At 34.1% G+C, this 24,296-nt stretch overlaps 1 protein-coding gene across 6 annotated transcripts in view; it reads right to left on the bottom strand.

The window, feature by feature from the left end:
- THSD7A (thrombospondin type 1 domain containing 7A) overlaps positions 1 to 24,296 on the bottom strand; it is a 360,172-nt gene that overhangs the window by 63,931 nt on the left and 271,945 nt on the right. For all 6 annotated transcript variants that reach the window (XM_039862397.1, XM_039862396.1, XM_039862399.1 and 3 more), the window contains 4 exons: positions 23,106 to 23,340; positions 18,727 to 18,842; positions 5,001 to 5,133; positions 3,682 to 3,785 (listed from right to left, as the gene is read on the bottom strand). In XM_039862397.1, the coding sequence (XP_039718331.1) occupies positions 3,682 to 3,785; positions 5,001 to 5,133; positions 18,727 to 18,842; positions 23,106 to 23,340 (588 nt within the window). The remainder of the gene's footprint in view (positions 1 to 3,681; positions 3,786 to 5,000; positions 5,134 to 18,726; positions 18,843 to 23,105; positions 23,341 to 24,296) is intronic.

Here is a 24,296-nt window from a genome sequence, read left to right on the forward strand (position 1 = left end):
GACCAGATAAAATTATGGGATTTTCTAATCTAATAAGGTAATCACTATTCAGTACTATTAAAAATTGTGACTATAGCATGGATTACATGGCTTTAGAATTTAGGCCAGGGAGCAGCAATCTTTTTCTATAAGGGGTTAGATAATAAGTATTTTTAGCCACATGGTTTCTGTAACAACTACAGTCATCCCTAGGTATCTGCAGAGATTGGTTGAAGGACTCTCTGCAGATACCAAAATCTGTAAATGACCAAGTCCCTTATACAAAATGGTGTAATATTTGCATATAATGTATGCATATCCTCCCATATACTTGAAATCATCTCTAGATTACTTAAAATACCTTATACAATGTAAATGCTATGTAAATAGTTGTAATGCTGTATTGTTTAGGGAATAATGATAAGAAAAAAATGTATACATGTTCAGTACAGATGCACCCATTGCAGGCATAACCACACAGTACCCAACAGCAATGACATAACATTTCTGGGGGAGTATTTTACATTGTAGTTAGTTGAATCTGCAGATAAGGAATCTGAGGACACAGCGGGTCGACTGTACTCAACTTTTCCTTGTATCATAAAAGCAGCCATAGGCAATGGATGTGGCTATGTTTTTACAAAATAATTACAAAATCCGGGCTGTAGGTTGGATTTGGTGCACAGACAATTGTTTGCTGACTACTGGTCTAGACAAATAGTTTGAAAAAGCCATGCAATAAAAATTTCTACCTTTAGACTCACAGAATGGTAACGGTAGCTATCTTTTGTTTTACTTCTTATGGTGTCGTTTCTGCCGCAAGCAAGAAAATAGTACTTTAAAGTTAATACCATTTAAGTTCTTTAGGTTAAAAAGAAATGCTTAAACAGTCTTCATATGCAAACAAATTAGAGAAAAAAATCTATTAATGGCAAAATACAATAACTTCTTTCCTACAGTATATAGTGTATTTTAGAGGTCTTAGCTTCTCCTATGGTTTCATTAAATTCTTTTATAAAAAAAAGTTACCCAAATTTTTGTCTGCGGTCTTAGGCTACCTCAATAGCTACAGTTTTACATTTCAAGTGCATACTTGGATATTTCTAATTGGTTCCCCTATCATCACCTCTAATGCACAATATACAAAATACACTTTCTAAAATCAGCTCTACTTTCAGATCTAGGAATTTTCAGCAATATTATTCTCAAGCTAAAAATATTGGAGTTAAAGAATCATATTATCACCTTTGTCCTGTTTATTTCTATTTCTGCTACTATTATCTGCCACCAAGTCCTAAAATTATTTTCCTTTATTGTATGCTGAAAATCCATTTATTTTTGCTCATTGCCACCACTGAGATTATAGTCTGGGCCTCTATTACTTCATCCTTGCATTGCTACAACATCGTATAAGCTGGCATCCAGACCTATGCACCTTATCTACTTTATTCTGTACACACTGACAGATAAAACACTGTTTTCATCAGGTGCTTGCTCCTATCACTAATCCTGACATTTATAGCACTCTACAAAATTACCCCAGGCTCCAGCTCACATCTTCTGAGCTTCCATCTACCCGCTTTTCTGTGAACACATTTAATGTTTTTGTTTTTCTTACCTCAAATGCTTAGCTTATAGACTTGCTCTTATTTTGTATTCTTTTTTTCCTTTTGACTTTTTCTAATATTTTGGTATAAGTCAAGCTCATCCTTTAGGTCTTTATTAAGATCTTTTGCTTCAAATTATTGCTTTTGCAATGGATTGGCTTCTGTCTTTAACTCATACATGTTGGGTGATGTTACCTACAATCTCACTTCTCTAACCAAATGTAAGCTCCCTGACTTGAACATTCTTTCTTTCCCGGAACTCATGGCTTGTTCTACAGTCTTTTGAACACAATCAGTTGAATGAATAATTGAAATGAGAAAGTCTGATGCATTAGAGAGGATGGGGGTAGCTTCTGCAGTCTTTGCTGGTTGATGCTAATCCTTACTACACAGTTATTTTAATCATTAACAAAAAGCACAAGTTGGTACCTTTTAAGTCTCTGACCAGATAATGACAAAGATGAAAATAGCAAGAATCTGACAGGTTATTCATGCAGAGTTCTAAAAACAGCCCTGATCATCAAAAGAAGAAAATTTTGCCTTTTTGTCATTAGAAAAAGATATTTCTACACTCTTGATTTTCCCCATTTCATATTTCTATAGAAATATAGGCTCTAGGAAAAAAAAAATTCTATTCTACCAAGGCAACAAAGAAAAAGATCATCTTCCTATGGAAGCGAGGGGAGTTCTTAGTATAGTTATGCACAATTGACTTTCTCTTTCCAGATATCCTGAAAATAGAAAAGATTGCTGACATAGAGTAAGTAGTCAGACAAGTATTCCAAGATTAGAAATCATTATTCAAGTACAGGAAGAGGAAGAGGAACCAGTAATAGGAAACCAAGAATGAAACAATCAGAAAAGCAGGAGGAAGTAGCACCAAGGAAGCCGAAGACCCATTTCATAGTGAGAATGGGCCACAGTATTAGCTACCACAAAACAGTCACCCAGAATGAAGAATGAACGGAAGTTTTCAGATTTGAAAATGAAAAAATTAGTGATAATCACAGATGGAACAGTTTTTACACAGACTTTGTGTCAAGAAACAAAAGACCCATGTTAATATTGTCGCTTTTATGACTACTATGACTTATGTGTACACTCATTGGGGCTATGGTCTAAAAGGAAGGGGAAAGGATTTAACATTTAATGAAGATTTAATATGTGCAAAGCACTGTGAGGATCATTATGTTCTCATCCTCAAGGGGAAGAAATAAATGAACCAGGGTTCTGCAGTTGTTAAGTAATAGAGTTTGGAACTGAAGTTGTTTTCACACTTGTGCTGTTCTCATCATATCTCAGATTTCCTCCAGTAGTAGTCTATAAAAATATGGCTTTAATCTGTTTTACCGAATTTTGTTTCACACTTGGATCCCTCGGTATTATCTGTGCATAGATTGTAGAATATGAAAATTGGAATAATATGAAAATTGGAATAATCTTGAAAGATTAGTTAGTCCAAACCTCTTTTCCTTTTTTCCCCTTAAACAAATTGAGACCCAGGAAAAGGAACTGATGAATAAGACTCACGCTGTCTTAGTGAAAGAGTAAGTACTAAAACTTGTGTTTCCTGATTCCCAAACACATACCTGTTTTCATTATAAACTCCACGTAGGGTCCAAACTGCTGAGAATTTCTGGGAAAGTTAACCAATTATATTACATTATGTGCATGCACATATATAATGCATATGGGTAAGGATGTAAGAATCTTATTGATTGTTAAGGTGAATAGCAAAGTGTTATGGAATACCGTGATCCAAAACTAACAACAATAACAACAATAACAACATAAACAAGCTGCAATGTACCATCTATGTCATAACCCTCTCAAGAGCATGATTATCTTCTAGATACGAATGAGGAAAAAATTCAACCAGAGGAATTATGGGCTAATGTCAAAGGACAAAGGACACGATTTTAAAAGACAAGTTTCTATGTACTGGTGTTAGGTAGATTGGGTAGTAGCAGATTCATATTTGCTCTGCTCTGTTGGCTAAGCATGGCATTGAAGTGACAACTTCAGTAAGCTAGTGGTTAAGTTAGAAATGTTGGAGAATTTAAAAGCAAATGAACTGAGGAATGAAGCCTCCCACCTCTTGCCTGTCGTCCGGGCCCACAGCCTTCCTGTGCTCCCGGGCTGTCCTGCTGCACACTCCAAGGGACTAACTGGCACCTGCGCCATTTGTGAGTCTTCCACCTACAAGAAAAGAACAGAAGTCTCATGGAAAGGGAGCAAAAATGCCAGGCAAATCATAGAGATATGGAGGCATGGAAATATGTCTTTGACTACTGCAAACAGAAATTCATTTGACAGTGCTTAGTCCTATCTGAATTTAATTTAGATCTTCATCCAGGCATTATAAAAAGCAGAATTAAATAAAAAAAGTACTTCCTATGGCAGTAGAGACAGACTCCATCACCATTGTTAAGTTCTATAAGAATAAACCCTACAGACAGCATTTAGCCTCTTTAATGTAGGACTGCCAGCAGGTGTACCAGATACTAGATGTATTCTATTTAAATAAGGTATATTTATTTTATATTCAAGTTGTAAAACTGCAATTAAGTCATGAGCCTTTTGTATAGTGTTCTTTTGGTTAGTATAATAGGAGTAACTCAGAAACTGCAATTAAAATACACTTTACAAAAACAAATCCTCCAAATGAATGTGTTTGGGGTAACAGTTGTCAATGTTCATCCTGTAAACATGCAATTACACTACTTGTCATCTCAGAATTAAATACAGATAAATTAAGATGGCAAATTTGCCATCAATTTCATCTTAAATTATTTTGTGATCGCACATTCCATCAATTGGTGCCATCATATCTCACTGGTCAGGATCACAATTATCTACCACAATCAAGTTTCAACGAGATACTTTCTTTTAATAGTTCTGAGGAAAAATTTCTCCAATAATTATCAAGATGATGATATATAACTTCAATAACCTTAATTTTCTTTGAGGTGGCCACACATGAACAGAGCAAACATCTTATTAGTGTCGCTGAGATAAAGATGTCATTCAGGAGCCAGGATGACAGCACTGAGGAAGAACAGGTGCTCTTTGGAGCCAAGGCAGAAATGCTTTCGCTATTCCTCTAAGTGAAAAAGAACTGCTTCCTAAAGCATGTGTTTCGTAATTATTATCCACTTTTCTGCATTCCTTATAGTTGATGTCAACATAAGAATTATCCCCTAACTCCCACAGCTAAAAATACACCTTGGAAATTTCACAAGTAATCATCTCTCTGGAGATAATTTCAGTGGGAGGGCAGCTCTTTTAAAAAGGCAAGAGATGGCACATACAGCCATAAACATCCTATACTCCAGTGAGCCTGCAGGACAGGGTTGGACTTGAAGTATTTTGCTCAATGCATTACTCACAATGCTTTTTCTTTAACTCTATTACCTGTAGCTCTGGCACATTTGAGGGGCCTCACAGGCCTTCTCTTCATAGAGAGGGTCCACACAGTCCCGGCCCCCACTGGCTGGCAGCTGAATGATGACCCGGTGCCGAGACTGCTTCTTGACTCCGGAATCCCCTGGAATGAGGCAGCTTTTTAACCTCTGTGCTCTGTACTGATAAAAGAATCTCCAAATTCACATCCTGTGTGAAGAAATTATATTGCCTGCAGCTACACGTGCTTTGACATATCTGAACGAGAGGCCTCATCTAGTCTAATCATTTCCTAAATTCTCCCAAAGACTGCTTATATTGAAAACTCAATCAATTTACATTTAAAAACGTGAAGAATGGAGAAAACTGTGCCATAGTCAACTAGCCTTCCTAATGCACAGCTGCAAAGTAATTGCTGTTTTGTATATTTCTTTCCCCTTGAGAAATATGACAGAGCTAATTAATTTATTTTCCTCTACCTTAAGTTTATTTTCATGCCATTTCACATAGCCCTATTTGCCACATGGGACTCATACACATCTAATGAATCTTTCTTAAGAGAACATATTCCATGTTTTAATGTGAAATTTTATTTCTTTGTTATTCACTTAATTTGAAATGCATAACTCGTAAATTATTCTAGTCATTTATTATTCATGCTAAACAGTCTAAGATCTTCAATTCAGGTCACATTCTAAATATCAGGGTTAGAAGTAGTGAAATGAAAGTCATTTCCTAAAGGCAGAATTTTTAGAGAAGCATTTGAAATGGCGATAATCACCGTAAGTAAATAACTTCAATTATTCTATAAAAACAATGGAAATAATTAAGATTTACTTTCAATGGAGATATTCACTTGACAGTATTATTGATATAAAGATGTTCAAAATTTTTTAGTATAGAAACAGATAATTTATAAGACTTGCCAACTTTAATAAAATATATTCCAACTTACAACATATACACTTTAAGAATGAATAGCATCATGGCACAACTTCACTTACAAAAGAATTCCCTAAAGAATTATTTTAATAGAGTTCTCATGATGCATTTATATATACATATATATATATTTTTTTTTTTTTGCAAGATCATGAAATATTTGATATGTAGACTACAGGAACAGAGAAATTTAGAAGGGTTAGCAGCCCCTAACAATGAAAACTTACTCAGAAATAAAATGAAACATTCTTAAAGAGTTAGTAAAAAAATATTATTCGACAATTAGAACTTTCCAATAATGAAACATCCTTTCTCATGAAGTCAGGGTAAACCTCAACATGGTGTGGGCAACTGACCTCCAGCAATGTGGATTGAAAATTTCTGTGTTAGATGGGAAAATAGATTGGATTAGTGACTCCTAAAGAAGAGAATTTATTAAAACAAAAACAAAAACATATTTCTCAGCCAATTGCCTGAATGACTAAATCAGAATCTTTGGGAGCTGGGGGTTTGAAAATCCAATTTTTACAAGCTTGTCAGAAATGTGATGAATAGCTAGATTTATGATCTATTGGAATAGATGACCTTGTATGTTTTGTGCCAATTTCAGATTCTAGGGTTCACATGTAACTTTTTACATTATTCCCATTGTGGGGAAACCTATATTATTAATGTTTGTATTAACTGTTCTGGTGAATAATTAGAATACTACAGGTAATGGAGTAGGGAATTAGGGACTGGAGGTAGTGAGTAGCAAGACCTAAAGCATTTGAAAATATTGTCCTGGACATTTTTTTTTTTTTTAAATTTTAACAGTAGTAGTTTAAATGCTAGCTACAACTTTTACATATTAAATATAATTTATCTAGGAAAGATCTAAAAAGTGCCAATAGGACTTTTAATAAAATTGCTAATGTAGTATCCATCCATTAAATTGTCCAATAACCCCTATTTTAAGGCCCAGGTGATAAATTCCTCTAAAAATTTAGAGCTAGGGAAAATTTTGTTTCCCCTGACAATTTGTTAAGAATCTACTGTGTTTCTATTTTTTGCTTTGTTCGCCAGAATCTCAGAGCTAATTTTCTTCTCAATTGCAGGAGCTTACATTGATTCTGATTTTATAGTATAATTTTTCTCTTCCTCTCCCCTTTTCCCACCCCCATTTACTACTTGACTCTATCCTTCTTTTATGCTTTCTATTATTTTTCTTTTGTTTTGTGTTTATAATTTGTCATTAATCTTTTCAAAAGAGTACATAAACTAAATGACCATTCTTATAATTTGTTCAGCATTGGGGGAAGGAGGGAAGCTTTTGTTTTGTAACAGGGAGAAGAAGAAACAAGCACAGAGAAGCAGGTCTTTGTTTCCCAGAGAGTCAAAATTATTAGAGTCAACAACTCTTCAACCCTTCTCAACCTGCAGATAGACAGATAGAATTGAGAACAAGGGATCCAAAAACTGTTGGTGACTGAGTTCAGCATCTGTGGCCACTTACAGACTGAAGCTTCTGGTCATTAACCATCTAGATATCACCATAGGGAGGGCTGTTCAGAGTTGGGAAGCAGTGATAAATGTTAGTTTTTCAACTGAAATTTTTTTGTTGACCTGAAAGCAAAAATGTCATCTAATGTTAAACTCTGAAACACTCTAGTGCCTTCTCATCACAACCTCCACAAGTCTGTACTTGATATATAAGACTATGATAACTCTTTTCCACTTCTATAATTGATTCCACAATGGCAGCCCATTTATTCTTATACTAAGTTCAAATACCTTAACCTTGTGCAGCCCACATGATAGAGACTGCAACCTGATTAAAAAGAAGCATTCCAAAGCCCTAACACCTAGTGAGAAAATTTAATGGGATGACACCGAAAGTGTCATTACATCCATGTTTCTATTCTGGGAGGTTTGTTTCCTCTCAGATCTGTTAAGAAATTACTGGTACACCCAAAAATACAGGACTGTAGAGCTCAGCTGGGTTATAGAGCTCTCAGAACAAAGTGCAGACAAAGGGAAAGCCACTGCACACGTTAAAAAAGAAAAACGAAAATTCCTTACTAATAACATGAACTGGCAAACTGGAATTTTACAGCCTTCATAATTTCCTGTATGTATTTACATACAATTTACTATATATGGTTGATATACATACATAGCTTCCATTTATCTTTGTGTTTTAGCACCTAGAATAGTAGTCACAGATAGTAAGGGCTTAATAAATATTTGCTGAATGAGCAAACATTTGTATTTCATGTCTTCTCAAATGGATTATTAGCATCTTCTATTTCTTCTAACGCATATAGTAGTAAGCACATAAGTATTAAGTCTATACATTGAAGATTAATAAAAAATAAAATATCATTTGCTTACTTAAAGTAATGAGCAAGGGAAAAAATAAATGAATATTCCTGTTTATACTTGGAAATACCTATTTATGATAAAAACAGGAAAAAAGATTATATACTCAGAAAATAATTATGTCACAATGGGACATATAGATTCAGAGGTTATACAATCTCTCTACAACATTTTTTCATATATATTAAGACATTCAAGATAAATTTCACAAAAGCAATTATTTCATGAAAGGATTTAAAGGGCAGACAAAGCTAAGATTTGTTAAGCTGGATATGGAATGGATAGTAGGCTGGAGCAGCACAGTGATAGGAAATTTAAATGGAAAGGTAGTTTTCATATCTTTGGGGGTAATACTGCTTAAGGTCATCAAGGTAGAATAGATGCCTCTGCAATATCCCTTCTAGCTCTCAAGCCAATAAATATAGTGTGAAAAAAAGAAGCAAATAATTTGAGCAGATGAATGTATTATTTGATCAAATGTATTGATTTTTTAAGAGTATAGTTACAAATAATTTATAAGTGTTTTCTCTTTTTTAAAAAAAGCTTTTTATAAAATATATTAAGATTTGAAAAAAGTTAAGTGCACTGGTTTAAGGATTAAACTACTACTCTCTACTCAATAATGATCTTTATTGGCATTGAAATTTCAAGACATATCTTGAGAGAGGGCTGAATAACATTTCAAATAACTCTTTTTATTCTTCCTGGTATGCTAAGCTATTCTCTTCCATTTCCTTCAATACTACAGTGTAATTTTACCTCTTTAAAGTGATTTTTTTAAAAGGAGAGTGGCTCCACATTTTCATAAATTCAAAATTCTTATAAACTTGAGACTTTACCTACAGAATTAAATTTAAAAGAACTACCTCATCCCTGAATTAATTTTCTGTTGCTATTATCTATCCTTGAACATTCAACCTTGTTTTGCATTTTTTAATTGTGTGCAGAAGTCACTGTAATTTCAATGAAACTTAGATTATTCCCATTTCAAACCAAGTAATGAAAAAACTAACCGCATATAATTGCTTTATTTTCCTTCTAACAAAAGGCTAGTTTTCTATAACACCATTGTATCCTTATTCTCAGTTACAGCTGCCTACAGGCAAAACAGTAAAGGCTTCTCCAGGGCACACAAAGCATCTTGGCACTGTTGTCCAATAGCCACCCCCTCTCCCACACCCCAGGCTTTTTTTATTTCCTCAATTCACAATCATAGTTATTCTTTTTAAGTCTGAGTGCCTAGGTTTAGAGTTTCTGAAAGCTTTTTGTTATAGGAGACTCAGTTGACATAAAGCTGCCAAATAGAAGAGGCAGGGCTGATCTCCTGCTCCTGGTGAGATGACCTGTGCTCGCTAAACACAGCCCTGCCTCTCAGAGAGCTGCTTGCTCATAGGACAGCAGATTTCTGAGTGAGCATTCTTGCACTCCTTGGTCACCACCCCCCCCAGGAGCTCCAGGGAAGAACAGTATCCTAGTGGCACCATGCATTTCAGTTTAGAGAAGTTAAGTGCCTTCCCTCAAGAGACCATGGCAACTAAGCCCATTATAACTTACATGCCTGTTACTCGTGATGAACAACTAGCTATCCCACCCTCCCGGCCCCTGCCCTGAATATCTTTCATCATCACCTGGACCCACAGCACCATTTACACGCATACTGTGATTTTCAATTTCTCATTCTTTTCCATCCTTTAATCCCTCTGCCACTGAACCCATTGGATCACATGGTTTCTCATCTTTTATTTCTTTTTAGAAATATTTCTTCACATTCTTTGCCAGTGGAAGCTGACTCTACCTAGCCATTTCCCAGTCTTTTCCCCTCCTTTTACTTTTAAAACCCTCCAACTCTTCTGAAACTCCTGTTATCAACTTTACCATCAGCTATGCACCTTGTAGCAGTAATCTACAAACACTTCATTACTTAATGACTTGAGAATGTTCTTTACTATAATCCTTTCTCTTCCTACCCCTGTCACCTCTTTGATGGCTTTAGCATCTACATGATTATTGTACCCAAGGCACTGGGCTCTGAATTATTATCCTTTTTCACCTTCAATGACCTTTTCCTGCTTCTCACATCAATTACTAGCCCTTCTGTTCATCCTCTGATGTTATTATCATCAGTACCTCTGCACACTCTCATCTTTAAATATCTTACTTTCTGGTCACTTGTCCTAAGCTTTCAGCTCAACTACTTAGTTCTCATCTTACTACAATTCTCTAGATAATTAAAACTGCCAGTTCAATTTTCCTATCACTTTTTCAGTATCTATCATCCTCTTAATGACTTCGCTTTCTTCCCAACATAACTTAGATGCCATACTCCATTATTAGAAACTCCCTGTGCCTTTCTCCTTTTTTTGTTCTCTTGGAAAAGCCCCAATCTTAATCAAAAACAATTATTTTCCTACACTTTTTTCTGCACTCAGGTAAGTGAACATGGCTGGAAAAATATTGACAACTGCGTTGAACGATCCCTTTTTAAAGACTATCTGGGCACTCCACATTGTCTAGAAACTCTACTACACATTATTAACTTGCCCGCCTATGCACTCTCCTAAATGATGTCTCATCTTTTTCTCTCTTCCCAATCCCCCTACACTTTTCTCTTGATTCTTCATATTCATTAAGACATTAGAATAATCATTAAATGCCATGTCTGTCTCATACCATCAAAATGTAAGCTTTCTGAGAGCAGGAACATTGGTTTTTTTGTTTACTGCTATATCCTTTATATTTAAAATTGTGCCTGGCACATTATAGGTACTTGAAAAAAATTGTTGAATAAAAAAGTTAATGATTGTTTAAAATAATATATATAATATTTATTATAAAATGAATCATTTCACAATTATCAGTAAATTTACCAGATGATCCTCAATAAATAAGTTAGAAATTTATATATTAGTAAGTTTTTCTTCATCATCATCTAAATACTTTTCTCACACTGATATATAATTAGACTTTTAAGAGACTGCTTTTAGAATGTCAAATTAAAACATTTACCAGATACTGACTATATCCAGCATGCAATGCCTTTCTTATAGGAAATTATAATCACTATAGATGAGACAAATAAATAACGTATCAATTGTATAATGGTTCACAAAGCATAGAGCATTTTACCATATATTACCTCATTTGCACCATAGAACAGCTCATAGATATTATAACCAAGGGTTGTAGAGTGGAGTACCTTGCCTAAGGTTACTCAGCTGCTAAGTGGCCAAGGCAGGTGTCCAAACCAGATTTGCTAAAGTCCACTCATTCCATTATATTGTGAAACTCACTACTCATTTCTATCTTCGAAAACTGAAAATTGTGTCTCTCTAAGTATAAGTCTAATTCAGTCTTCCATAACGTTCCTCCATTCTCCTTTCCAACTTCATATCTTCATTTTCCTCTATACGATGTGAGCTCCCGTGGGCTGGGTCCCAATTTCTTCTTGAACAACACGTCTTACTTGTAGTCATCTAACACTTTTCCCAATGTCCTTGATCCTCGCTTGATATTTTTTTATACTCCCTATTTCAAAATGATCTCTTCTACCTTCTATTTAACAGAATTTTCCCTAATATTTGCTCCCACAATGGTCTTCCCTTCTCTTCCTTAGAGCTCTATTTTACCACTCAGTCTTGTTACTGAATCTACATTATCTGGTTTTTTATTTTAAATGATATAAAAAATCAGATACTGTGTCTTCTCTACAGGGTCATTATGTGCTAGTTATATACAGGAATCAATAAACAAAAAATTAATTAGGTATTTATTCATATATTACAGATGAGTATTAACACATGCATAGTATTCAGAATCTCTGTTCTCTCTTATATCTGCGAAAAATTTTTAAAATTGCCTTATATAAATTATCGGTTTGTCACGTAAAACTTTTAAAATAATTTTTAAATGGTCAGAGAAGAGTGCTACAAAAATCATAGAGATCAAATTAAAATTAATGTTATTAGATTTTCAATTATTTCTTATGAGTAAGTTACATTATCTTCTTTTATTTCCAGACATATATAATGCATAATAAAATCACAAATCAAGAACTTACAGAAAAAGACTCACAGGCTACTAAATAGGTTCCTTATCCCTGGATACATGCCAACATCGAAAATTATTTTCAAATGAAAGTCTAAAAATGAAAAAAATTTATGATTCCTCATTTTATGAATTACTATCCAAGAATTCATTCAATAGAATCTTTTTTCTTTTTTTATTTTTTAACTTTATTTCCTTGAAATACTTTCAATCAAGTCAACTTACATTTTAAAATAGTTTACTCAATATAAGAAAATACCCAATATAAGGAAAAGCAAAGGTTTTTTTCCCATTTTCAAAAACTTCACTTAAAAAAAAATGTTAAATTTGTTGAACTTCTAGTCAAGATGGCAGAGTAGGTAAACACTGTGCGGGCCTCCTCTCACAACCATATAAAAATTATAACTAAACTACAGAGCAGCCATCATTGGAAGTCACCTGAAGTCTAGCTCAACAGAAATCCTACAACCAGGGACGTATAGAAGAAGCCACCCTGAGGGGCAGAAACACGGAAAGGGGATGGTCCCACACCAGTGTGCCACGGTTGAGAATCAGAAGAAATATCTGTAGAGTCCCCCTGGAGGAGTGAGGGGTCCTAGCCCCACATCAGGCTCCCCAGTCCAGGGTTCCAGTTCCAAGAAGAGAAGCCCCCATAACTTCTGGCTGTAAAACCCAGTGGAGATTGTATCAGAGTGAGAAGGAGGGCTGAGGGAGTCACAGACACTTTTCATAAGGGGCTCACATGTGGACTTACTCACTGACAGACTCACTCTGAGCTCAAACCCTGGGGCAGCTGCTCAGGGACATATAGGGAGGAACTGGGGTGTCTGGCATTAGGGTGAGAGCCAGAGGGGCAGCTTTCTCCCAGACCGAAGTGCTGGCAGAATCCTTTATTTCCATATTGAGTCCTCCCTTCTCCCGGCATGCAGACACAGGCAGCTGCCATATCTGAGTCTCCATTAACCAGGCTAACACTGGTTACTCTATTGTAGTGATTCCCTGAGACGCTGCCCTACCCAAACTGTGGGCCCACCAAGCCATGTCCAGTGGCTTTTTCCATACAAATGGCCTGTCTTGGTACATGCTATCAACTTTCCTAAAGTCTCTCAAAGGTTCACAAACCCCAAACAAGCAGCACTTGTACCTCTTGCTGAGCAGCCCTAAGCCCAACACTAGCGGCAGCTGGCCTCAGTTTGTGGCTTGGCCTCTCGAGGCACTGCTAAGCCCAGCATGGGTGGCAGCTATTTGTGGTTGCTTAATTAGTTTTGCTGGGTGGTCCCTGGTAGGGCACAAGCTTCAGCTGAACTTGGCTAATGGTAAGGCCCCTCTCAGGAGGCCCCAGACTGGCATGACTGATGGCTGGCTTCAAATCGAGCCAGAGCCTGCATCCAAGGATTATACACCTTAAGGGCAGAGTGGACAGGTACCAGAGCCCTGTTGAAGCCAATCCTGCTCTTTAGGATCAGCCTCTCACTGGCCATTCCTCATGACCAATCAGCCCAAGGGCCAATCCCTCCCATTGCTATGCAAACAGCAACCAAGGCTTAACTACAACAGGAGGACACACACATCCCACACAAGGGACAAACCTGGAACATCTGGCTTAGGTGACCAGGAAAGACTGTGCCACTGGGCCCCACAAGACACCTACTACATAAAGCTACTCTATAAAGACCAGGAGACATAAGAGCCCTATCTAGTACATAGAAACAAATACAGGGAGGCAGACAAATGGGGAGACAAAGAAACATCCCAAATGAAAGAACAGAACAAAACTCCAGAAAAGAACTAAACAAAATGGAGACAAGCAATCTACCAGAGCAGAGTTCAAAACACTGGTTATAAGGATGCTCAATGAACTTAGGGGAAGAGTAGATATTTCAGTGATAACTTTAACAAAGAGATAGAAAACATAAAATTGGAGATAGAAAACATAAAAAAGAACCAGTCAGAAATGAAGAATACAATAACTGAAATGAAGAATGCATTACAGGAAATCAACAGTAGATTATATGAAGCAGAGGACTGAATCAGTGATTTAGAAGATAAGGTAGCAGAAAACACCCAATCAGAACAGCAACAACTACAAAAAAGAATCCAAAAAATAAAGATAGTTTAAGAGGCCTCTGGGACAACATCAGGTATACCAACATTCACATCATTGGGGTACCAGAAGGAAGAGCAAGAGAGCAAGGAATTAAAAACCTATTTGAAGAAATTATGACAGAGAACTTCTTTAACCTGGTGAAGAAAATAGACATACCAGTCTAGGAAGTACAGAGTGTCTCAAACAAGATGAATCCAAAGAGGCCCACACCAAGATACATCATAATTAAAACTCTAAAGGTTAAAGACAAAGCAGCAAGAGAAAAGCATCTAGTTACTTACAAAGGAGCTCCTATAAGACCGTCAGATTATATCTCAGCAAGAACTTTGCAGGCCAGAAAGAACAGGCATGAAATATTCAAAGCGATGAAAAGAAAGGAACTGCAACCAAGATGACTCTACCCGTCAAAGCTATTATTCAGAATCAAAGGACAGATAAAGAACTTCTGAGACAAGAAAAAGCTAAAGGAGTTCATCAACACCAAATCAGTAGTGCCAAAAGTGTTAGAGGGACTTTTTAGTAGAAAAAAAAGGATTAAAAATATGAATAATAAAATGGCAATAACTACGTATCTATCAACAATTAGTTTAAATGTAAATGGATTAAATGCTTCAATAAAAAGATCGGGTAGCTGAATAGATAAGAAAACAAGACCTTTACATATACTGCCTCCAAGAGACTCATTTCAGACCAAAAGAAAAGATATTTCATGACAATGTAAATTAAAAAAAAAAAAAAAAAAAAAAAAAAAGAAAGAAAAGAAAAAAGAAGCTCTAAACAAAGGCTATAACAAGAGACAAAGAAGGACACAGTAATCCATTTCTGGATATTTATCTGAACAAACTCAAAACACTACTTTGAAGGGACATGTGAATCTATACGTCCATTGCAGCATTATTTATAATAGCCAAGATATAGAGGCAGCATGGGTGTCCATCAATAGATGAATGGATATAAAAGAGGTGGTACATATGAACAATGGAATATTATTCAGCTATAAAAAATTAAAATCTTGCCATTCATAACAACACAGATGGACCTAGAAGATATTGTGCTGAGTGGAGGTAAGCCAGACAGAAAAAGTCAAATGCTAAATGATTTCACTTATGTGTGGAATCTAAAGAACAAAATAAACAAAACAGAAACAAACTCATAGATACAGAGAACATTTTTATGGTTGCCAGACAGGGGGGGGATGGATGAAAAAGGAGAAGGGATTAAGAAGTACCAATTGGTAGTTATAAAACAATCATGGGGATATAAATTATAGCATAAGGAATATAGTCAATAACACTGTAATAACTATGTGTGGTGTCAGATGGGTACTAGATTTATTGGAGTGATCACTTCACAAATTATATAAATGTCTAATCACTATGCTGTACACCAGAAACTAATATAAAATAATATTGAATGTCAACTCTAATTGAAAAATAAAAATAAATAAATAAAACCAATAACTCCTCTTGTACTGAAAAAATGTTTAGAAATTCTGTTTCATTTGTCTGTGTGTTTGTTTTTCTGCCAATACCATGCTGTTTTGATTATTGTTGCTTTGTATAATTTGAAGTCAAGAAGAATGATATTTCCAGCCTGGTTCTTTTTTCTCAGGATTGCTTTGGCTACTCAGGGTCTTTTGTGCTTCCATACAAATCTGATGATTTTTTTGGTTCTATTTCTTTAAAAAAGGCCAATGGGATTTTGATAGGGATTGTATTAAATCTGTATAGCACTTTGGGTAATAAGGTCATTTTAACTATGTTGATTCTTCTAATCCATGAACATGGGATATCTTTCCATTTCTTTGTGTCTTCTTCAATTTCTTTTAATAATGTCATAGTTTTCAGTGTATAGGTCCTTCACATGCTTCATTAGGTTTTTCTCAGATATTTTATTCTTTTTGTTGCAATTGCAAAAGGAATTGTTTTTTTCATTTCTTTTTCCGAAAGTTTATTGTTTGAGTATAGGAACACTACAAATTTTTGTACATTGATTTTGTATTCTAAAACTTCACTGCATTTGTTTTATTGTTTCTAATAGTTTTTGTTGTTATTGCTGTTGTTTTTAGTGGAGTCTTTAGGGTTTTCTATAGAGAGAATCATGTTATTTGAAAAAAGTGACAATCTGACTTTTTCATTCCCTATGTGGTACCTTTTATGTTTTCTCTTGCCTAATTATTCTAGCTAGGATTTTAAATACTATAATAGTGGTGATAGTAGACAGCTTCGTCTTGTTCTTGATCTTAGAAGGAAAGCTTTTTAGTTTTTCACCATTAAATAGGATATGTCATATATGTCCTTTATTATGTTAAGGTACTTTCCTTCTATACCGATTTTATTAAGTGTTTTAATCGTAAATGGATGCTGTATCTTATCAAATGCTTTTTATGCATCTATTGATATGATTATATGATTTTTATCTTTTATTTTGTTTATGTGGTGAATCACATTAATCAATTTGCATATGTTAAACCACCTCTGTGCCCCTATGATGAAGCCCACAGGATCATGGTATATAATCTTTTTAAACACGAGTAGTAGATTAGTGGTTACCAGAGGGAAGGTGTGCAGGGGGAAGGTAGATAGGGACAAAAAGGGGTCAAATATTTGATGACGGAAGGGAATTTAACTATGGATAGTGAACACAGTGCAATATACATATGATGTGTTATTGAACTGTATGCCTGAAACTTATTTTATTTAATTAACCAATATCACCCCAATAATTTTAATAAAAAATATAGGGATATAGAAAAAATGTTAAAAACATAAATAAAAATAAAAAAATAAAAATTTAAAAAGTCCTTTTAATACCCCAAAATGTTAAATTTGTGTCAGAATATTAGTCATATGGTTATAAATGTAACTACATATGTTTTGTAATTATTAATAAATGGTCTTATCTCATTAACACAACATATTAAGTATAAAAATGTCAAGCATAAAATTTCCAAGCACATAAAGTCCATGTAATAGATAAGCTTTTCATTGTAGTGATGAATAACTAACAATTACCACAGAAATATTAACATATTATTATTAGAAAGTACAATTCTATTGCTGATTATGACCAAATTGAAGTATTATATGTTTATTTTTTAAGAAAATAAGGGCATAAGAGAAGAAAATGTGGAAAAAAAGTTAGACAATGATATTACTTTGTTAGTAAGATTAATTCCATTAACCTTTTTTAAAAGTTAATGCCAACTCCTTTTGATCCAAAAGCTTTTTAGATGCCTTAAAAGACTTTTAAAATCAAAGTTTTCTATTGTTGTTCACTTTGTGGTTTAATTTTATTTGATATTTCAATAGTACTTAAACTAAAAAATGCATAAAAAAGCAACTTATGTTTCGACTATATAAAATTATAATCACACTGTAAAACATCGATTATTAAATTTATAATCTCATATAATATCTTAAGGATATAAATAATTTTTGGCAACTTAAAATAGCTGTTAAAATAGAAGTTGATTCTTAATTGAATCTCCAGTCAGAGTCAAGAAGCATAAATAAAATAAAAGCATAAAAGGAATTCAAGAAAAACTATTTGTATTTGTTACAAGGGTAAAATAAAAAATAGGAGATAGTGACAATGTGATTAAAGAGAAAATTTGCTCATTTATTGTATAAGTCACTTGGAGGATGCTAATATCTTTCTCTGAAGCAATGACAAAGGACCTGATCCTTGAGAGTAAAGACTTATCAAAGTATCTGCCATGATATTAAAAAGTCTATGTCTGTGAGTAATACAAGGAAAAGAAAATCAAAATGAGAACGAATCCTCATCTTGTAAATGCCTCATGGCATGTTAAGTGTTGGCACAGGTAGAATTTGACCATTTTTCTTTTTCCTTTATTCCCATCCTTGGAGTCACATAATTGAATCTGTGGTCCCATGGCTATTTCTTGCCATTGGGCAAGCTGGTTGGAAGTCGTGAATACTGATAAGATCACTGTACACTCTCTTTTTGAAATACATAAGGCCACTATACATTCTTTTATAAGTAATGATGAAGGAAACATTAATATAATAACTTCTAGAATCCTTTCACTTTGATCCATACCGTAAAGTTTTAAGTCAGTTCTGGCATAAAAAATCATTGGTTTGGTACTGCAAAGCTATATTATTTTTTAAGAAGGAAACCAAAATTTTATGGCAGTCATGTCAAACCAGGAATATACAGCCCCATGTGGAAATTGCAAACATTGCTCAGCCAGAAGGATTTGGAGGCCCTGTTGAGTGTTTTCTAGATGACTAGCCATTAGAACGCTGCACATCATACCTTCTTTACATGAGGAAGGGCATGACGTCCAGTCACTATACGGGGTCACGATACAGTCCTTCCTACAAGGAAGCAGACAAGGCCTCACTGTTTCAGGCCGAAGGCTTTCAGGACACCTAGGAAAAGCAAAAGAAAATTACTAGGTCTCTATAGTAATCAGAAAACCAGGTAATTTATATATTTAGGATTTTCTTTGCTAAAATTGCTAAATAGTCACCAATCTATATTAATTACTTCTAGGAGCTATACAATTAAACTAATTTTTCTGAAGTGGACCTTAATAAAGCTTCTCAAAGCAAGATGTATAATTTTAATAAAAGAAATTGTGTTATCTAGAACAAAATGCAATAATTATATCCTATTCCCTCATTAATCTTTCGATTAATAAATTTGTATTTTCTAACATGCTTTTAAGAAATTTGTGGAAATTTAGATTACCTATTTAAGGACCTAATTATACATCTTTGAATAACTAAATAGGGTTATTGCCAATTGTAAATTTTCAGGTTATTCTGCACTTTATTTTACAAAATATGTATAGCATAAAGTAAATTTAGAATGGAGTATATTCTATACACAGTACATGCTTAAAAAACAAAATTGAATTTACAGCCATATATTTCATGATAAGTAATAAACTAATGAAAGTATATAGGTCATTATGATAAGCAATTTTTGCATTATTCCTAGTTTCATTTAATGTCTCTATTTTTTCTTCTATTATGTTCATAGCTTCAAATTACAGAATTTTAAATATTTTAAATATTTTTATGTTACAATACTTTTTGGAACAAAAAGATTAAATATAAATAAAACAAAAAGTCAATCAGTAATTTAAAGAAAAATAAAACACTGTGTTCTTGACATAAATTATGGTAAAATTAACTAAATTATTATTTTTAAAACACACCAAAATATATTATTTATTAGAAACACAAAAGAAAAATCACAATGAAACACAAAACACTGAAAGATCTTACATGATATAAGGTTTTCACTTTCTAAAAGATAATTTTAGGGAGCGGATATGTAAGTTTTAAAGATACTCTCTTGTTTATTGTATACTTATATGATTTTTAAATTTCCCAGTTCTTCTTAGCATCTTCACAGTCTGATTCTACTATTGCTAGTGGTCAGCCATTGTCTAGGAGCATTAACATTTGAAGATGTATATCAGAACAACAAAACACAATAACATAATTCACATAACTAAAAGTTATTTAATGTTTTGATTTGTAGGAAATACTCTTTTGAGGTCATATAAATCTTTAACAAGTAAGCTAAGAGGCAGTGAAAAAATAAACCAAACAACCAGTAAAACCATTGATGGGATAACTTGGCAAATTAGTAAAATATGAAATTTAAAAATACTCTCCATGAGAGAAGCCAAATATTTTGTAGGTCAAGATATATTGTATTTTAACAAGTTAATCAGGGTTTTAGAACTGAACTATGACTGAAAAATAATCATTAATTTCTTTCCCATAATTATAGCACCTTGCTAATGCTTTATTTTTAATATATCTTGTATTATAATAATTTACTTACATGTTCTATCTCATACATAAATATTATGTTCTATTCAATTATACAGATACATATTTTTCTCTCTCACTCTATAACACTAGGATTTATTCAGAATCTATTAAATTCAACATTTCAAAAAGAAATAATCTACCTGGTTTACATTGAGAATAAGTTTGTATTTTCCTAATTGCTATGAGTACTCAAAGTCATGAATGACATACACATTTAGATGTGAATCATAGAAGTTAAATTACTGTTACGATTCAGATTATTAATCACTGGAATCATAATTTAACATTCATTCTTAACTAGGAAATATTATATGGCAAAATCTCACATGTAATCCTGTTAATTCTTTTGAAACCATGGAATTATTGATTAGTAGTTATTATGGGAAGCATTCCTTTTCAATGAGGCAATTTTATAATTTTAACCATGGGAGAGCATTACTCAATTGCATGCTTTTCAAATTTTAGTCCTGAATAAATCAGTAGAATTTATAATGCTATCACTGACAACCTCCAAAATTTTGTTTTAGTTTAGAAATATCCACAGCAAGATACTTGGCTAACTGTGGAGATCAAAATTACTAACAACAAAGCCACTAAATGAACACACAAAGATAAATTATACAGCCTAGATTACATCCAATAAAATAAATTCAGACTTCCTTTGGCGAGGCAGTTGGTTCAGTCAACATGCTTCTTTTCTCTTTTGTACTGTTTGTATTTAATGTTTGTGGTTTAAATCAGGGAATAGATTTTCCCCAAAATCTTATTCAAGGTCAAATTAAACAGATGTGATAGGAGTTGAAGTTTGTTACTCAGAGAATAGATAAGATCAATAACATTGATTTTACCATTTCACAGTAATCTATTATATTAAGAAGAGTTTAAAACAAGTTTTCTATTTGCATTTCTGTTTCAAATGCCTAGTACTGAAAAGCATTCATTGAATTAAACTAGCATTTAGGCATAGGGCAATAAAGTCTTCTTTTGAATTCACAGTATTTGCTTACTTATTCAGAACTTTAAGGGCAAAATAAATCTATTTGATTTAACAAATGTATCCATGTATCCAGGTCATTGAATAAAGGCTGCAAGGGCAAAGCACATTTTTAATGGATTATCGTGGTGGTCTGACATGGAGCTTCAGGACACCCCCCTTATTGAATGATTTAGTGACATGAATCCAGCAGCCTTTTTCACACACACAGGCTTGTACACATGTACATCCAGGCTCAGCAAAATATTCTGTAGTTTGCACAAGTGAGGAAAATGTCAATATCAACATCTGAAAGGTGACTTACTATAAAATAGGAACAGAATGAGTATTCTTGTAGAAGCTCAGCACAGTAACACTCTATCCTGTGCCACAACAGGTTGGTCAGGTTATAACTAACCCTTCGCGGTAAATATTTCTACCTCTGCGCTTGTCCCAGCAAGACCCAGATTCCTCCAGGACTTGGAACTTCTGCTCCTGCTATTATTGCTACTGAATTTTAACGCACTGCACTTTCATTTCCTTTGTTAGAGTCATCACAACTTTAGCATTATCCTATTAAAATAATGGTTTGGGGCTACCTATTAAGCATGTAGAATAGTTTCCCAATTTATTCAAGTATTTTGCCATATGTTTTCTAATATGCTACCTAATTTCAAACTATATAAACAAAGTATGGGGCAAAATATCCCAAACATCTGGAACCCGAGCCAGGTAAAAACAACTCATAATGGGATTCTTATTTATCCCCTGGGGTTTTTTATATATCAGGTACATTATTTATTATCATTTCCCTGAAACACTAAGAAATATCTCAAATTTTTAAGAGAAAGTAACAATTTCTAAGATTTATTGAGTATTTACAATTACTACTACTTTTTTTTCATTAAATCCTTTCAACACACTGAAAACTGTGGCCAGAATCAAATAAGTAGCCTGCTATGATCACACATAATATTGAAGTAGTTGGCCAAGTATCTAGAAATTATGAGGTCATTTTTATACAATGCAAACGTGACTGGTTTTCCAATGTTTCACATGGCTAAGATGGTTTGAATTTTAAAAGATTATTCTGTCTAAATCTCAAAAAAAAAATATCTTTACCTCTTAAAGAAATATAGTTTTAGAGTTGATTTATTAATTTCTCTGAAAATGATTAACCTATTTATGTCATGACTTGTTTTTGTTTATATTTCTCACAAGGCACATATAATATGCCAATTCTCCAGTTCTTTGCCTTCTCTTCTAGCAAATAGTTTGCTGTGTTATTACATTATTTGTAACCACAGTAAGAAACTGATGATTTTTCTACCTATCATAACATTCATCCTATCCCAAGGCTCTCTCTTGAAAGTAAATAGCTTATTCATTTAGCCATTAAAAGATGTAATAAGTTCAGCCTCAGTATTTTTGATATTTGCTAGGGGAAATAAAAGGCGAGATCATAGAAGGCTACTGCCCAATTAAACTAGATTGGCAGCCTTCACAGCCTACGGGTAATATAGGAGGTCATGGATGACCTACATGCTAGGACTTCATATACTTTCATTATTGATCAGCCAGGTCAACAGCAAACGCTGCTTTCATTGTCTCACTAGCTTAATAAAAGCAGAAAGTGTGACTATAAAACTGAAAGTACATATCACATAGAAAGGTTTCTACAGAATTTATGGATCCCAGGCACAACACTCTGAAGATGTGGTAACTTTATCAGTGGCTGACGTTCAAAACAAACAAATCTTACTCTTGAGGACAGGTATGACAAGCATCAATTTCATGAAGCAAGTGAAGCCTGGGCTCCCCTGCATGGCTGGCCACAGGATTTACTGTTGACATTCTAAAGCCCTTACTTTTTGGGTCCTACTTGGCCCACATTGACCCGTACACAGATGACTTTCCTTGTCTGCATGCCGACAGAGCACGAGGCCTCCCCATTCCAAGTTGTAGTTGTGTTGAAGGACGATACTGAGGTGTCCTCAATGCACTGGCCCCAGGGACCAGTTTGCCAGTGGTACACAGTACAAGGATGCTCGTTACAGCTGCGCACCTCTTGCAAAGCACTTGTATTTGGACAGGGAGCTCCACCTATAAAAATGGACAAAGTTAACAGATTAGATATGGTGCCAAGAGAAACCTTATCTTTTTTTTTTTTTTTAACAATAACAATGATACCGGCCATTTACTAGCACATAGCATGTGACCAGCATATTGTGAGGAAGACAAATTACATATTATTCTCACCTCATTTGGCGTGGTCTAGCTTAAAACTTAAACTATGGGGTGTACATGAAATCTGCTTTTGAGGACTGTGGAGAACATCAAAGAGACAGGCCATTGTTCTCCAGAGAAGCTGAAAATGAGGTACAATTGAAGCCTGTGTGATTGCTGAACTGGAGAAACATGGACATTAAGACTGTGTATTTTCAAATATTATCTCCCTAATTGAAAATCTTAATTACAGGTTTTAAATTGCTACTTATTTTAATTTATTAGGCTTTAGGGTGATTAGAAATAGGGATTTTAAAATCTATTGATTCTTTTTGATCTTCCATAGCATTCCCAGAAATGTCATATAGTAATGGTAATACCGTATTTCTTTAAATCTAAGATGTCAGATATACCATCTGGCTGTGAGATATACCATCGCTATATATAGCTCAAGGAAAGAGGAATGCCTGCAAATTAAACTACAATACGATGTTTTCTTATCAACTCTAATTTTTATTATATACTTATTAAAATAGATTTATATGACTTATTTACATAATTTTAAAGACATATATCACTTTTTTGCATGCATTAAAAGGGGAGGTATTCCTAAAACTTTTTTACTTTCACAATACAAATCTATTGAGTCACTTTTAACTCACACTCTTTTGTGTTCTTCTGCACAGTATCATCTCTGTGGCATAAAAAATGTTGATGATATAGGATTTCTTAAAAAGAATGCTCTTATCTCTAGGGTTTTCTCTCAGGATACTGGTACCCATCTCTAAGTTTTGATTAATTGCACCAGAATATGTCAATGCAAAGTTCAAGCA

Source organism: Pteropus medius, unplaced genomic scaffold, assembly GCF_902729225.1.
Source record: "Pteropus medius unplaced genomic scaffold, Ma_sr-lr_union100, whole genome shotgun sequence".
Classification (NCBI taxonomy): Eukaryota; Metazoa; Chordata; class Mammalia; order Chiroptera; family Pteropodidae; genus Pteropus; species Pteropus medius.